At 44.7% G+C, this 18,246-nt stretch overlaps 1 protein-coding gene across 1 annotated transcript in view; it reads right to left on the bottom strand.

The window, feature by feature from the left end:
- Positions 1-18,246, bottom strand: part of MCTP1 (multiple C2 domains, transmembrane 1) — a 283,789-nt gene that overhangs the window by 11,097 nt on the left and 254,446 nt on the right. The window contains exon 17 of the mRNA XM_015427721.1: positions 2,514-2,623. Coding sequence (XP_015283207.1) covers positions 2,514-2,623 — 110 coding nt within the window. The remainder of the gene's footprint in view (positions 1-2,513; positions 2,624-18,246) is intronic.

The following is an 18,246-nucleotide window of genomic DNA, read 5'->3' as shown; positions in this document are numbered from 1 at the left end:
AAGAATTGGAAAAATTGACACGGCAGTTTATATGGCAAAATAAAAGACCAAGAATTGAGATGAAAGTGTTACAAGACGTGAAAGAAAGGGGAGGCTTTGCAGTACCCAATTGTCAACTTTATCATAAAGCTACAGCCCTGACTTGGTTGAAAGAATGGATTACCCTGGAAAACTTGAGGCTATTGAAATTAGAAGGTCATGATTTGAAATTAGGATGGCATGCCTTTATATTATGAGAAAATGGAGGTACATAAATATTTTAAACACTCAGTGAGCATCTCTGTTAAAAGTTTGGGAAGGGGTTAAACGTATTTTTAATACAAAAATATCTAAATGGGTTTCACCTTTAGAGGCTTTTATTAATCATAACATTCTCACTAAGGAACTTGTATGGACATATGAAGATTTGTTAGATAAGGAGAACTTACTAAATCCACAAGATGTTTTGCAAAGACAGGGTATTCCTCAGGGGTAATTTCCTGTGGGAGCACACAGGAGCGGAGCTCCAGCAGTAAGGAGCCCAGGGGGTGGGCACATGCAACAAGCCCCACACCCTGCTCCCAGCAGCCCTCAGTTGGGCCACGAGGAGCAAGAAGCAGCCAGGTAAGTTGCAGAACCCCCCTTGTTTTATACTATTTTGTTAGATATTGCAAGATGAAACAGTTAAAAGCGCAATGATAAAGTGGGCACAAAACATAAGTCATAATATTCAGTTGGACCAATGGGCGAAGGTGTGGTAAACAAATATAACATTTACTAAAGCTGTCTCATTTAAAGAAAATATATATAAAATGTTTTACAGATGGCATATGACACCAGAAAATCTAGCTAAATGGTACCCAAATATGTCGAATGTTTGCTGGAAATGTAAACAAAAAACAGTTCATTTTTTCACATGTCGTGGACATGCAAGGTTACAAAGAAAATTGGATATGGATTCATGAGATATTGCAAAAGATATTAGATATAAGCAGGGCTACTTTTGGGCAGGAACTCACAGGAACAGAGTTCTGGCTGGGTTCAGAGTTGGCCGTGCCCACTACAGCCAAAACCTCTGTGTGTGTGGCTACAGAGGGAGGGCCTGGAGAGGAACCCCCCCCAGCGACTCTGAGGCAGGTGGGCCAGAGGGGGCCCTGGAAGGATCAGGGAGGCATTTAAGTGCCTCCCTGTACTTTCCCTAGCCTTCTCTTCCTTTCAAGGGGAGGCTTGTCCGGGCAAGCCAAGGGAAGGCATGGGGTGTGGCCTAATATGCTAATGAGCTGTACTGTCAGGGGGTGTGGCCTGATATGCTAATAGACTGTGCTGTCAGGGTGTGGCCTATTATGCTAATGAGTTCCTGCTGGGCTTTTTCTACAAAAAAAGCCCTGGATATAACTGTACCATTTGTACCAGAACTGTTTTTATTAAATATAGTACCAGAGACATTTAAGAAACCAGATACATATATACTCATGCATGTAATAACTATGTCTAGAATTTTATATGCAAAATATTGGAAGAAGGAGAAGTCCCATCAAAAGAAGAAACAATCTACAAATTATTGGAAACAGCAGAAATGGATAAACTGACTTTACAACTACAAGAAAAGCAAGAAGAAATCTTTGAAAAGAATTGGGCAAGAGTTTGTAAACGGTTGGAGGACTATCTTAAGAAACTTTAAAAATAGGTTATAAGCTCTCAACATGAGAACTTAAAAATGAAACATGTGTATACAGTATAGATTCCATTTAGACAAATGTAAATGAAAGTAATGAGTACGGACTTCAGGCTTATTGTTTGTTGACTTTTCTTTCCTGTATATGTTATTCTCTGTCTCTTTATTTTTTCTGAAAAATAAAAATCTTTATATAAAAAAAGAAGATAATCCTTTCACTCCATATCAACATCTAATGTATTGTAAAATCATTTATAACATTTAATAGGAAGATATGGATGACCTGCTATACTAGGGCAAGAAAGCTCAACTAGAGCAGTTTGATTGGACGTAGGGGCTCTCAGTTAAAATGTATGTATGTATGTATGTATGTATGTATGTATGTATGTATGTATTTAATTCATTTATATCCTGCCTTTCTTCCCAAGGGGTACTCAAAGTGGCTTACATCCGTCTCCTCTCCTCCATTTTATTCTCACAACAACCCTGTGAGGTAGGTTAAGCTAAGAGAGTGTGAGTGGCCCAACATCACCCAGCGAGCTTCCATGGCACAAGTAGGGATTTGAACCTAGGTCTGACACTAAGGAGTGTTTGATGCCTGAACTTCCACCTGGCCATACTTCCTCCTTCAAAGATATATTGTTTCTTTTCTGGGTCCCATATTTTTTCCAACATCCTGATTAAAACAATAGTACTTGCATATCAGCAACAGCCAAAGTAAAAACAAAGATATTTAGTAATATATTTTGTCCTCTGCCCAAGGTATGTAACATTTTGTAATTTGACTTTGGGGAGGGGGGAAGCACAAACACATGTGAACCGCTTCTGAACAACTGAGCACCCATATGTTCACACTCACTTCTTTATCCTTTCTCCAAAGGAAGCTACTTCATCAAGGATGTTCTGGACACTGACACACACTTCCTGGATGGCATACAGCTTATTCATAAATCCTTTCTTTTCGCTGTCCTAAGGATTAGGAGAAGGAGGTAAAATCAGCAATCACAGGCAAGTTTGTTGCTAATACTGGAATTATTATAGTTTTCCCTAGAAACACATGGAGGTCATCATGAAAGTGAACTGAAAAAAAATGTTGACTACATATTGAGGAATCATTTATTTCCCCGTACTTTGAACTTTGTGCATGATGGATATATAAAAACAATACACCATAGTGAGCAGCTTCATCTGTCACTGGATCAGTTTCTTAAATATAAGTTCCAATAATTCAGTAACCTGCTTTATTATTATGTGTTAGGGATGCCAATTTCATATCCTGTGCATTTTTGGTAAGAGATAATAATCAGTCTATTACTATCTCACATTTCTGAAATGTACTTTCTGTATTGGCAAGAATATATCTGCATTTCAAAATGATAAAAGCTTCTTTGGAAGTATAATCCTTAAGAAACAAGCCACAATCTGGGTTGGGTTTAGAATGGTTTTAACAAGGTTTCTCTACTTTCTCCCACAGTTTTGTAATGGACTGGCACTCATTTTTAAATTATGGAAAACATGAAGTGTAATTTATTTTAAAATGCCATTCTTGTGGTATTATCATTCCAATGAAATGTATTCAATATTAAAAGGTAAGTACTAATGAGTGGCTTTGAAGGTTTTTTTTTTAAACAATGGAAATGCCATCCCTCTCTTCCATCACCTCTTTCCTATACCATTAGTTTTTCCTTAAAATCTACCTCAAGGGTAAATCTGATCAAAACTTTAAAAAAAAAATATTATGGAGACATAAACACAAATGACGCTGAATTAGTCGTGGTATGAAATCAATTTATTAGAAGTGTCAATATTTCTTAATTTCTTTGCTAATACTTAATATCTCATTAGTTAAAAATAACATTGGCAAATTTTTACATTACTTTTCTGTCCAAACCAAGAAGTGAATCATCATACAACATTTAATCACCCAAGTGTTCTCTCACAATAATAGCAGAGATTAAAAAATTGCTCTAAAGACAATGAAAGAATTTAGCCACAAAGACAAACTAGCTATAAATCAGCCATCAAAGGTTAGCTATGTATGGTTGAACTTTTTGTAATGATTCAGTATACATTTAAAAAACATACGTTTTGAGGAATGACAGTTGCATTGTTTTCCTAGATTACCCATTAAGTTAGAAATATTTTTCTTTGTGAAAATCCTCATCAAACAAAAGATGTTATTAATGATCCTGCTACTTGGATCACATTCCTCAATGTATATACACCAAAACTATGACATTTCCTTGATGTTTATTGCATTCAGGAAAAGAAAGAATTCAGATGTGCTATATACAGTAGAGGTGGTCTACAGCACTATAGTTGTAAACCCCTAGGATACAGAGGTTCTTATTTATGTTGTCGCTGTTACAATCTTTCCAGAGAATCTGACCATTTAACTAAAGGACTGTGAACCTATTGTTAGGATAATTACTAAGTAAACAATAATCCAACATCAAGTATCAACTGCTTTCTGTTCCCACTTATGCATCTTTAGTTTTGATTTCCAGATCTAAGTGTATCTTGATTCATCATCAAATCTTGTGTGGAAGGAATGCTATCAGGATAACAAAAACAATACCCTTTCTTATATCTCTACAGCTCAATAGGGATTTATTTGGGAGATCTTGAAGCTATTTTTCTTCACAAATATTTTTAACAAGACAAACTTGTACCTTCTTGAATGCACATCTGTTCTAAATCAACTCTTTTAAAAGGAAAGGGCCACTACATTCTCTTCTGTCCCACTACATGCTTCCCTTCAGAGTTTAAAGGAAACCTGTTGACATATTCTGAGGCTATCATAGACAAAACAGCATAGGAAAGAGGAGGCAGCCAGAAGCATAATGGTTCAGCTTTTCTTAAACTAGTTCCACATGGCCCATGAGCCATTAGCTGTTTTTTATTTCCTGTTCCAAAGATTTGTACAAAAAATAATCTGGGCTAGAGAAAAGCTAGTTTTCCCCAGGAAGGTGCTGTGTTAGCAAACAGAACATATGAGCCACCTTCGGTGAACTAAAGTCCTTAATAATCCATTTTTCAAACACTACTGGTATTTCCTGTCCAAACAAAGATGGACTGTAACTGGAATCAATTTTATCATCAGTATGGCTACAATTGCCAACTTTCTGGAAATGATTGTCTTTTAAAGACTGGGTAAAAGTGCAAACAACAGTTTTACAGGTATTTAATTTCCATTGTATGTTTGCGTACAGTAGGGTTTAACAAAAGCAAGATATTTGAAGCAGAAAAGTACACTGAAGCATTAAAATTGTCAGGTTAATCGTGTTACTTTGTCTCGAGTTCACAAAAAGCAAAAGGTAATTCAGCAGGGGATTACTACTACAGAGTAAACTTTACAGTGTGGCATAATATGCTACATATTAGCCTAATACACACAGATCTTGGTTGATTTTCAACACGGTTGGAATATAATACAGGCTACCCAGATAGTTCTAAAACAGAACAATCTAAGGAAAAAAATCAATTTCTGCCGCTTCTTCCATTCTTTTCAGCCAAAACTACACCTTGAAATAAATGGTAGGACTATCCCTTCTAGATAGTCACATTTTTGTACATGTGACTCAGTATACTAAAAACAGGAACTGAGAGCAAAAGCACAGATTTGGCACACAAAACTCACCAATGAGTTTCTAAAAGTATAAATCTCAAGAATCCCTAATTATTTCTATCCTAGGCTTTACTTCAGGGAAGTTTATGATAACATACACCTATTAAACTATTAAAAGGTACTTATAAAGCTTAAAAATGCATTTTAATTATTATAATAATTCTCTAAATAAATAGATAGATAATGTACCCACTCACCATGTTGATGAAGAAAAAACAGATTCTTATGGAACTTACATGCAATTACATGTCATCAAAATGAACTTTCTGATACAGAGCACATGCTTTTAGTTGCCAAACCACTCCTCGAATGAAACATGACACAAGTTATGTGTTAAACTGGGAATTTTATTTACACAAAGGCTGATCTGCACATCTTAGTTAACACGTTAAAACATAGGTTGCATTGGGCTTGCAAGGCAAATGCTTTCTAACAGAGCAAAACCATCCCAGCTCAGATCCAGGTCTGGGATCCTTTCTAACCATTCTCCTCATGGTCAGCACACAAATATGTCGAGGGGATGGATAAGCAAAGTCCCACCCACAACTGCTAAGCCTTAGGGCTCATTGTATGTCCCCCTCAAAGGGGCCCCCAGTGAGCCACCCAGACTGCCAAAACGATAGGCAACCAGTTTTAGGGACCACCCCTATCACTGGTATCTTTGGGTGCTTGCCAACTCTAAATCCCCTCAACGACCCATGCTGTCCCTGCCTCCCCTCCCACCATCTGCACGCCAACCGGTCATGCAAACCAACCTGCAGATTGACTAGAAAATGTCCATCCTAGCAGCAGAAGGTGAACTCCATCGGGCCTGAAAAGATGCAGCAACAAGAACTTGATCCCGGGGTGTGGCATCACCCTACTGCCCCCAGAGACCACTGACCTGCCTATGATGTTGTTTGGCCAGTGCCAGTTTTTCTTCAACCCCCCAAACCCCACCTGGGCAACATATTGGACCAGACCAGCACAGTGTCGGGAACCAACACCTAAGCATCTCCAAATCCCACAGAATCTCTGCCAGCAAGAGACGACTGACCTATTGCCCAAATAGTTCTTGCCCAAATGCATGACACGACCTGGGGAGGTGTTCTTGCCAACATGATTTTACATTAGTGGTCAAGAACACCATTACCGAAACAACTGTGAGCTAGTTTCATGTGCCCAAGGATCATCTTAAAACTCACTTTACAATCATACCCCCACCCTCAGAAAGCTGAAATTGCACATAACAAATGGGTTTGGCTTATTCACACAAGCTTACACACAATATGGAGCTATACTGACAGCTCTCAGTCCAGCTCAGCCCTAAGTCTGTATTTGTGCCAGCCAATATACAAGGAAATTCATAGTACCTTCCTAATGTCACAAATCATGAATTTGCAGATGTATTTCTCTAACAATGCAAAGATGCACGTTCAGAATGTGTAGAATTTCAGTGCAATAGCAACTCGCTGCAGGTATGCTTCAGTTTTCATAAAGAAGGTGACTGACATTCACACGTACCTTGTTCACCATGCCTATTTTGGCTAGACTTGGAACACTTAATTTGATCATCTCAGCAATTTGCTAACAGTTCAAAATGAATAGCTTTTAGAGTACTTCTGTGTCTACATGGTGGCAGCATTCAGCATGGCAACTGGCTGGGCAAGTGCTGCTTACTTACAGTTACTAGCTTGCTTGGATTACATATGCCCCAAGGCAATCATCATGGTCAGATCATGCACTAGGGAAATGAGTACTTAAACATGCAGTCATATTAGAGTATTTCTGATCAGGACCCTATAAACATTGAGCCAGGCAGGTTAAATGGGCAAGGTTAAACACAGACACAATCTTTCACCCGGATTTAAACTCATCTTTTATTTCTGAACTGATTCCCCCCCCCCCAAGATGAAAGATGGGGGATGGGGACAAAGGAAATGTGGTGGAAATGAGCATGTGTGAGCATTTTTTAAAATCAATTTTTGAATGTTTTTTGGGGGGAAACTAAGCACTTGGTTTGATGGTGGTATTTGTAATTGTTTTCTAAATTGAGGGGTGATCAAGCAACTCTGACTGACTGTTTGCTTCTAAGTACAATTAAGATAGCAAAGATGGTAATATTGACAGAAAAAGTAACATTTCAGACTACTCTGTGGCTTGGTGCTGTAGACCCAAAGTCATTTAAAAAAAACCACAACTAATCAGTAACATGGTTGGTTTGATAAACTGAAGTTCAAATGCAGTGGATATAGCAATAACTGGAATACCTTTAACACAAGCAGAACAATTTAAACTCTTTGTTTTCTGGACTATAGAAGATTATAAGCTTGATTATGATTTCGTGTATAATAAATGCCTGCCAATGAGAACAAAACAAGCCAAAACTCACAGAACTATGAGGCATCCCTCAAATGACATACTGTGTACAAACCAGAGCAGAAGAGCAGATGTGTTATCTACAGGGCCTAATAAGACATACTTAAAATTTAGATAGAAATGTGCTTTGGGACATGAATGGGCACTTACAGCTCATGAGTCCTGGGAACTCAAGCTTTAATTTTATTTTTATTCTGCCTTTTCTCACATAAACTCAAAGCAGTTTACAATAAATGAAGTTTGATACTGTCATGATCTGGGCTGTGCCACCAGAGGCCTACTAGGCCCAGGGAGCCTGGCTAGCAGTAGGTGAGGCTGGGCCTACAACGCCCAGGAGCCCCTGAGAGGTTTTGGAACCAAATTTGACCAATAGGGAAGAAGAGGACTGGGGGACAAAAGGGCTGGTGCCAGAGCAGAAGCTGTTCTTTCTTCCAGAGGACAGAGCCAGAAGGAAGGCTGCTGCAGGAAGAGACCCTCATCCTGAGGGAAGGGTGAGTAGTCTAGTGTCACATGGAATAGTGAGCTAGGGACAGTATATATTTAGACGCGTTAGGGCATTTGATTTCTTTTCTTTTCACCTACTTACTGTTATTATTCTGCACCTTGTTGTTTGACCTAGGGTTGCCAAGTCACGGCGGGGGATCGTGTGTCTTTGCAGAATCCGTGCCACGGGGATGGCGAGACATGTTGCACCGCCATCGCCAGGACATGACGCTACGCGTCTCTCTGACAACAGGGCTCCAAACATCATGTCCTGGCGACGGCGGTGCAACACGTCTCGTTGTCCCGGTGGCACAGATTCTGCAAAGACATGCGGATCCCCCGCCAAGATTTGGCGAGATTTGGGAGCCCTAGTTTGACCTCCTATGAAATAAACCTTTTCCTTGTTTCACTCTGCCTGGTCCTCACGCCTGTTATTCGGCCTAAAGGGAAGTCAGAAGGTCTTGGGAGGGTGATCTGGGTCTTCTCAAGGGAACCTAAATCCAGAGTGGTGGCAGCATCAGGTGACACCCCACCTGAGCCGTGATATGGTGGCTGTAGCGGTGGGATGAACTCATTTTGGACCCTGGTGAGGCAGAGCACCATTTGGCCTTGGCAGAGAGGGGATTTTTTAATTTATTTTTTGTTTTGCTTTTGGGCTTAAGGAAGCCCCATTGTTTGAAGGTACTTTCAAGACAAGGTAAGGGTCTGGTAAGGTGTGGTGAAAAGGTTTTCTTTACATTCTAGCTGTCGGGTCAACTGGATAGTGAGGCAGATAGAGTTAGATAGTGCATGTTCCTCCAATCTGGGAAAGAAAAATCAGAGGACACCTGTTGCCAGATGCAAGACCTGTATAGGGGCTGCAGGTCTCATGTCAATGGAGGACACATCAGAGAAAGCAATGGTATCCCTGAGTGAAGAGACCTTATGTCTCCAGCTGTAACTTAAGCAGGCAGAGCTTGAGTTAGAGAAAGCAAGCTGCAGAAAGAGAAAGAGGAGACTGCAGCACGACTGCAGAAAGAGGAGAGAGAGACTGCAGCTAGGCTGGAGATGGAAAGGCAGAATGAGGAGTCTGCAGCTAAGATGGAGCTGGAAAAAGAGAAAATGAGGCTGGCACATGAGCTTGAGATGGCTAAGCTAGAAAAGGGCCAACCTCCTACAGATGCCATGGTGAGAGAGGACTGTTGGAAGTACCCCTGGTTCAAGGAAGGGGGAAGACATTAAGGCCTTCCTGCAGAATTTTGAACAAGTCTGTATTGATTAGGGGTCTTTTCGGGCCGGAGCCCTCCGGAGCGCTGCTCAGGTAGCCCGCCTGGCGGCAAGCCTCACCCCCAGGTCCCCTGAGCTCGCGCAAGAGAGCTGTGGCTCGGGGAAGGCCCATAGAGCCCCGCCCCGGGTCCCCCAAGCTCACACGGGAGCACTGCGGCTTGGGAGAGGCCCGGAGAGCCCTGCCCCCGGGTCCCCTGAGCTCACGCGGGAGCGCTCGGCTCAGGGGAGGCCCGGAGAGCCCCGCCCCCGGGTCTCTTGAGCCTGCGCGGGAGTGCTGCGGCTTGGGGGAGGCCCGGAGAGCCCGCCCAGATCCCCTGAGCCGCACGGGAGCACTGCGCCTAGTGGAGACCCGGAGAGTGAAATGTGTTGAGTAGTGGGACTCCGCCAGGCTCCGGCCTCGCTCCCCAGCCAGATGTTGCAATCGCCATCCCCCGCATGTGGTGCTGTCGGAACGGAGCGCTTCCCCACCGCTGGCACCTCCGCCTCCCACCGCCAGCAGCACCCAGGGGACCCCCGGTGGGGATGTGCCACCGCTGCCACTGAGCTCCCGCCCAGCGATGGGGATGCTGCTGCCCGGTGAGCGTGGCTGGCTGCGCAGACTGTTCACGGCTCTCCTGTGCCGGCTGCAGGGTGAGAAGTCGTGGCAGAGGAAGGTGGACGAGATCAACCTGCTGCAGCAGAAGAGGTGGGTCTCAATCCGGGCCGCGTCGTTGGGATTGCCGTGGTGGGCCATGGGCATCATGTGGGGGACGCTCCCAAGCGGTGGCAGGCTCTGGCCAGGCGATGCTTGCGGTCCCCTGGGTGGGACTAGCTCCATCCCTCCAGCCAGCTCTGCGTTCCTCTGCTCTGGATCGGGCGCAGGCTCCGGATCGGTCATTCCGGCTGGCCCCGGGGCCCTTCCTTTCAGCTTCCCCTCCTGCTCTCAGGATCTGTAATGCGCTCCCTGAGAGGTTCTATGCCGCCCTTGGATAAACCGAGCGCTTCGGTCTGTTTCTCTCCTGAGATGCGCGGTGCGCAAACTGCAGGCTAAGCTTCAGATCCCCAGAGCCGCACCTCCTCTTCGCCTCGTGTTGGAATCCCAGCACCTGCGTCTGTTCTTTTTCACGTTGCTTGAAATGTTGGCATCCGGTTTCTCTGAGCCCGGCTAAAATAACTCGCCGGTAGAATCTGACACTTGTAGATTTAACCGCGAGTTCCTGGAATGCTGGAAGATTTTAGAATTTGTTTTTCAGACCCCAGGACTCGAGCTTGGAACGGTGCCTCTGAGCATGTGCAGATGGCGCACACCTTTGCAGGGGCACGGACACCTTTGGATTTTTTAATTTAATTTAATTTTTTTTGCACGGATTAGGGATGGGAATGCATCTAGGTTAGAGGGCATGACCTGGGCAGGAATGAGCGCTGCAGCTCAAGGGAGGCCCGGAGAGCCTCGTCCCCGGGTCTCCCGAGCCACGTGGGAGCGCTGCCGCTCGTGGGAGGCCCGGAGGCCCCGAAAGAGAGCCACTTCCGGTGATGTCAGGGGGTGTGGCATATGCTAATGAGTTATGCTAATGAGCTCCGGCAGCTCTTTTTCTATAAAAAGACCCCTGGTATTGATTACGAGGTCCCCTCAGAGTTGTACATGGAAAAGCTGCGACCGCAGTTGAGTGGTGTCCTGGCTCAGTGTCTGGGCAGATGAAGGAGGGTGAAGAAAGAACAGAATACAAGCTGTTTAAGCAGAGAGTGCAAGAGAGGGTGGGGTTCACCAAGGAAGGGGCCCAGAAGCGCTTCAGAGAGGTCAGACTTGAAGGGAAAGAGTCCTACCCACAGTTAATACACAGACTGGGAAAAGCCTATGACTTGTGGGTGGAGGTTGCTGATCCCAAGACCCTGGCTGATGTCAAGGCCCTGATGTGCATTGACCAGTTCCAGACTCTTCTTCCTGAGTACATTAGGTGTCCCCTGGTGGACAAGAGCCCTTCTACCCTTCAAGAAGCAGGACAATGGGCGGAGTGACTGGCTGAAGCCTACGGAGGGCAGAGGTACTGCACTAATCTGGACTGGCATAAGAGGGAGTTCCCTAAGTCCCCTCCCCAACCCAGAAAACAGATGGAAGTAAAGGACAGCCATCTCAGGAGCAAAAACCTGTATCCTTGAGTGCTGAGGTGAAGTCACCAACAGCAGAGAGGAAAGCACCAAGGTGTTTTTCGTGCAACGAGTTGGGACACCTTATAAAGCAGTGCCCTAAGGCAAGTATCCCCTCATACCACATAATAACAGTGGACCCCCATCCCACTCCCCTGAGTTCAATTCAGAATGGATTCCTCGGCGCCATCATATGGAAGTCAATGTGGACGGGCATAGTGTTGCAGCCTGGCAAGACACCGGCTCCCTGTTGACCACTGTCCACCGCTTTCTTGTGGATCCTAAATACCTCATCCCGGGTGAAGAAAGATGGGTGCGGCGCCTGCAGGATGCCAAAAGGATTGCCCTCCCGGTGGCCAGGATACCTATCGAGTATGAAGGCTGGAGTGGATCGTGGAAGGTAGCCGTTCACGATTATACCCCGGTAGCCATGTTTGTGGGGAAGATTTAGCAGAGCAGATGATTGTGGAACCCAGAGTCCATGAACCTGAGATGGCAGAAAAGGAGGCCAATCCAAAGGAAGATGTCTACCTGCAGCTCTTAAAGGACTTTGAAGATATTTCTGAGCAACCCAGTCAGCAAATCGATGTCTACCAGCAGTTGTTAAATGATTTTAAATATGTTCCTGAGGAACCTTGCTGGCAAACTGATGTCTGCATAGGGATGTTAACCTGTCATCGGTCTGAGAAGCAGCGGCAAGGTGAGCACACCCAGGCAACTTCTCCAGACCCTGTTGCAGAGCCGATGGTGGTAGAGTCTCCTCCAGTGACTCTGACTGCATTCCAGAAGGATCAAGAAGAGGACGCCAGCACGGAAGAAGTCTGTATCAACGTTGATTCCATGATTTCATCTAGTTTGGATGACTTTCCACGCAACTATGCAGCTCAAACCAGTGAACAACAGCATCAGCAACTGGAACCTAACACTACTGGGAAAACTGAAGAGATGGCATTTCCAAAGCTCTTTAGTTCCAAAGCTGGAGCAGAAAAGCCAAGAGTTGTGAAGCCACCTGAAGAGGAAGCAGAGAACAGTAGGCTGACTTGGGTGAATGACCATCGAAGTGGAGGAAAGGAGAGCCAGTTGTTCCTCGGTACTGAGTTTGCAGTGCCAGTACAACATTCCATTAGTGTTAATCACAGAAGTCAACCTGACACCAGCAGGAGAGGAGAGTTTGGTGAGGACTCTCTGGAGAGCTTTAGTAGCATGCCAGATTCCGTGAATCCTACTGCTGTGATGGAAACATTCAAGCCAGAAACAGGCAGTGATCTTTCTGTGTCTGAAGCTTTGAAAAACACCATTTATTCTGAAGTAGCTACATTGATATCTCAAAACAAAGCTCGCCCTCATGTCCTAATAGAGCTTTTTCATGAACTTCAGAGGCTCAGTTCAGACTCTTTGAGACAAGGAGCACTGTATAGATTACAGGAGATACTAGCCAGGCATCCATCTGAAGCCAGCACAAAAGCAGAATGTCCAAAACCTCTGAACTCAATGGCGGGGTTCAGACCCAATTTAGAACTTACTCCCAGCAAAAGCCTTGCTACTACTGATGATGAGACATTAGAGAAGAGTTTTGACCCTGGAGGACCTGCAATGCATTAACCTGACGTTGTGTTCTATTTAATGTTGATCAGAGTACTGTTTTACTGTTTATTATTCTTTTTATATGTTAATGTTGAGTGAGTTGAAAGGGCAAACCACAGCCCAAATCTTTTTTTTTTAAACAGCCCCAAAGGGCGGAATTTTATTAAATTTTAAATACAACACAATACAGTACAAACTTAACATACAAACATTAAAGCACCCACATACACACAACATTGATGGGGGTAATAAATTCTTATAAGTAATACATTGGCTATGCTTAATAATAAAAAATATTCACTATTTTTATAATGAGTGAGTATATCTCATTACAGTTCTCTCTATTTGGATTAGATAGGTATTCTTTTTCTTGTAGGTCGTCTTTCAATTATATCTGCCTACATATGATTATTATACCAGTTATAAAATCGAGACCATGTATTCTGAAATGTAGAGTCGGAGAGACCTTTCATCAATAAAGTCAGTTTGTCCATTTCAGTTGCTTCTAGAACTTTATTTATATATTCTTGCTTCGTGGGTGTCTCTTTGTTAGAGTCTTTTGGTAGGATGTTTAATAGGAGTACCTCCGGTGTAAAGGGTATAGGTAAAGGTAAAGGTTCCCTTGCTCGAAAGCCAATCGAATCCGACTCTAGGGTTGCAGTGCTCATCTCCGTTTCAAAGCCGAAGAGCCTACATTTCCCAAATACGCTAGGGGGAAAAAGCGGGAAAATTTGGACACACCCCAGGGGCGGAGCCAGGGAGATAAAGGCTTTGGCTCCTGAGGGGGGAGTTCAGTCTTCAGCCTGGTCTTCAACCTTTGGCTCAGCGTGGATGGCAGCTTCAAGGGAGTAGACAGGTGGGGGCTCCTGTTGCCTCAAACTCCAGGGCATCCAGGCCACTATAAACCGTGCTGGACAGCCAGGAGGGCAACAGTACAAGTGACCACTCCGGTGGAGGGCTGGGGGTTTCTCCCCAACAACAGGAGGGGGAAAGCAAAACCCATCCTGAGGCCCACAACCTCCAAAGAAAGAGGTTGTGTAGGGGACAGAGGAATGGTGTTTTAAATCGTATTTATTTTCTGCCCAGGTTGTGTTAATGTGCTTGTGTTTATTTTCTGCGCTTAACTTGTACATAGTTAAAATAAACTTTTTTTTAGTTAAATAAGACCTGGTGTGCCTTGACCACCTAGTCCTCCCCGCTCAGCACGTTACCAGGGGCAAAGGGAGGCTAGGAAACTCAAACGGGCCCAAATCGAAGGTGTTGCCAACTCTCCAGGAGGCACCCAAAGTGTGCTACCGACTTCCAAAGGTTGGGGAATCAGCCAGAGGGGTCTCACTGTCTCTCTAGGAAGGTGGTGTCAATTCAATGAATGGTGGCAGCGTGTAACGAAGGGAAATAGCCCCACCAAGAAAAGGTGGGAAGGCAAAAACAGGGGCTTGTGAGCCACAGAATGGCTGCTCAGTCTCCCAGGGCTGAGGGCAGGTCCCCGTTTCACCACACCCGGAATTAAACTTTGTTGGTCTTACAGGTGCCACTGGACCCAAACTTTGTTCTATTGCTTCAGACCAACATGGCTACCCACCAGAAACTATTATTCAGAAGTGTTGTTTAGGGGGCAACTTACTAGGGTTGCTAGGTCCAATTTTCTCCCCAGTGGGGCGATTAGGGGGCTTTTCAAGAGGGGGCGTGGCTATCCCTGATGTGATTATGTCACACAGAGTGACGCCATCACACCCTGGATGCAGCTCGCCCCTGCCCCTGCCTTTTCCCAACCATTTAAAGGGAACCTTCCCTTTAAAGGGGGGGGAAGCGAGAGCCAAGTGCACCTGCCTTGCAAGACGGGAACTCTCCTCTTGCAAGGCAGGAGCTGGCAGCACCCGTGTGAAAACAGCGGGTGCTGGGTGCTCCTGCCCTGAAAGAGGGGAACTCTCTTCTTGCAAGACAGGAGCCAGCAGCACCCACTTGAAAAGAGCGGGCGCTGGGCACTCTGCCCTGCAAGAGGGGATCTCTCCTCTTGCAAGGCAGGAGCCGGTAGCACCCCCTTGAAGAGAGATGGCGCCGGGCACTCCTGCCCTGCAAAAGGGAAACTCTCTTCTTGCAAGGCAGGAGCTGGCGGCCTCTGCCTCTCCCCAGCAGTGTTTAAAGGCTTCCTTTAAATGCTGCCGTGGAGAGGTGGGGAGGAGGCCACGGGTTGCTCTTGGGGGCAGGGCTTCCCCCCGCCCATCAGCTGATGGGTGGGCGGGAAGGAGCCCCTCCAAATCGGGCAACCCCCGCTAAACCAGGAGGTCTGGCAGCCCTACAACTTATTCATTCCAGAGCACATGTAGCTTGTGTGTGTGTGTGCTTGACCACTGCTTGTGAGATGCAGGAAGAAAGTGCCATAAAGAATGAGCATTAGGGTTACCAGTGCTTGAAATACAGCTTATGGTACTTCAGTAAGGACTTATAAAGAACACTGTTCATCTAAGATATACAGTGGCTGCATATGCTTACTCTGTCATCAAGCAATATTATTCCTACGTGCTACCAGCCTACCACTGTCCTGACAATGATGTACTTAGTGCAAAGCAATAAGTAAAAGTGCATACATCGCAACTAACTCAGGGAACCAAACCACAGAAATACATATTATATATGGTCATAGAAACAATTAAACCAAACATGGGCATTCACGCATTATTGATGTACAGACTCTCACACAGAACACTCAGAGAGAGATGCTCTCCCCACCCCACCCCAAACCGGCCAGGCCTCCCTCTCCCTGCATGACAGGAGATTGTTGCTCTGCAAAGTGCTGCTGCCACCCATCTCTGCTCATTCATTCCTTGTCTACCAGCCTTCAACAGTAAGGTGGGAGCAGGCATCCCAGCGCTAAAGCAGACTGATGGACTACACTCAGTGAGGGCAAATGCTGCTGTTCCACCTAGTGAGGAATGGGGAGGTGAACAGAACTTGAAAGGTAATTTTGAGCCCCATGAGGCCAATACCAGAACTCTCTTTTAAATTTTCATGTGACTTAGTTGCCAACCTAAATGAAAGTGACCTTTGGAGGTGGCCATGGGGGTGTCATGGGACAAGCAGCAAACAGCAAGGTGGGTTTGGGGAGCATGCAGTGGTAGTGGCAGCTGTGGATATGGCTTTCCTCGATCTCTAGAAGACAGATCCCTCACTGAACCTGGCAAATGCAGCTAAAAAGAGAGGAAAGTAGCCAGAAGTGGAACATTCATCACAGCCTTTGGCTGTTGTAAGAGTAGAGGAGAGTTTGTAACTGCTGGTAGACAAAAACATTTAAAAATTCATGGTTGTGCCATTTTGTGTATTGGCATACATGCACACACTTACCCACAATTTCTGAGACTTCTCCTGCTGTGGATGTATAAAATAAACTTTTATTTTTTAAAAAAATAAAGGGTAGCAAGAGAGAGAAGAAAAAAGAGCTGGAGCAAAAGCACTTGGAGAAATGTCAGCCATTTTTATTACATTTGGACCAGGATTCAGATTCTAGTATTCATTAAAAATACACACAAATATTTCATTTCAATATACTGGTTACAAAAGTGATCTTCAAATATCTTATTGTAAACCTTTTTTCCTTTTCTGTTGCAAAACTGTTCAAATCTATTTTTTTTAATCTCCCAAAGAAATTTAGACTATCATATGCCAGCTTGAATAACACTTAATGCAATTGCTTATTATGTATCTAATAATTAGGTTAATTGTTTCAGTTGATTCTTATAAAATAAAATAAAAGAATTTATATATTAAAAAAAAGAAAGTGAAAGAACTGGAGCAGAAGAAAACCTGACTTCTCCCATATGAAAACCCTCGATCATCAGGCAGAGGTAAAAAAAAACCCAAAAACCTGCCAGACTAATGTCAGTCCGTTGGCAACCCTAACTGGCATCTTTCCAATCTCTTTCTGCTACTTAAGGGGAAGGGGGAAAAGAAGACACACAAAAACAGACAGATAAAAGGGGGGGAAAGATTAGAAAGGAGTGGAATAAGACCAGAAGGGGAAATGAGCTCATTTTTGCTTGAAATTATATTTAAATAATGGACCTGCAATGACTTGAGGGGAGAATTTCATTTTCTCCTCCCTACTATTTCCTTTTTTCCTTCCATGAAAGCCCCCATAGCTTCTCCCCTCTTCCTGCTTCCTTCTCTTTATTACTACCCACCAGGCAACCTACTTTTATCTGTCTCCCTGTATTTAGCCTTCCCTCCTTCCTTCCCTTTGGCAGCTTCTCCATGGGTAAACTCTACATGGTTCCAGCTACGGGTATGGGCCAGGCTCAGTCCTATGGTGCTTCAGACATAGTTGCCCAGTGAAGAACTTGCAGGGGGCACCTCACTTTCCCTGATATCACCCACACACCATTTCCTCATTTCCTCCTCCTGGAAATCCCCATATCCTCACTCACCCCCCACCAACCTTTTATCTGCCCCCAATCTTCTGCTATGTTTATTATTTATTTACTTCACTTATACCCTGCAATTATCTACAAAAGGGACTCAAAGTGGCTTACATCATTCTCATCTCCTCTGTTTTATCCTCACAACAACCCTGTGATGAGAGTGTGTGACTGGCCCAAGGTTACCCAGTGAGCTTCCATGGCAGAGCTGTGATTTGAACCTGGATCTCCCAGATCCTAGTCTGAAACACTAAACAGTATAATACACTAGCTTTCATGGAGTAGCTGCTGTTGAAAAGCAACAAGCAGCTGAGCCTGGGTGAGTCATGCAAGTGACATGGTAGCAAGTGGATGGGCCAAGATGAGTGCTCCCTTAAAGGTCAAAAACAGCTCTGGAAAGGGCCCTGCCTAGGGTTGCCAGGTCCAATCTTCTCCCCGGCGGGGGGATTAGGGGACATTCCAGGAGGAGTTGTGGCCAACCCCAGCATAATGATGTCACTCTGTGTGATGTCATCACGCCCTCACTTTCCCCCCATCATTTAAAGGGAAACTTCCCTTTAAATGGTGTGGGGGGAAGCAAGGGCCAAGCACTCCTGCCTTGCAAGAGGCAAGATTGCCTCTTGCAAGGCAGGAGCCCATGGCCCATGAAAGAGTGGTTGGCCGGCGCTGCTGTGCTTGCAAGAGGCGATCTTGCCTCTTGCAAGGTAGGAACTGATGGCTGCCACTCGGGAAGAGCG

Source organism: Gekko japonicus, unplaced genomic scaffold, assembly GCF_001447785.1.
Source record: "Gekko japonicus isolate JY-2015 unplaced genomic scaffold, Gekko_japonicus_V1.1 scaffold363, whole genome shotgun sequence".
NCBI lineage: Eukaryota > Metazoa > Chordata > Lepidosauria > Squamata > Gekkonidae > Gekko > Gekko japonicus.
The sequence above is the reverse complement of the archived record's forward strand: the minus strand, read 5'-3'. Positions and strand labels throughout refer to the sequence as shown.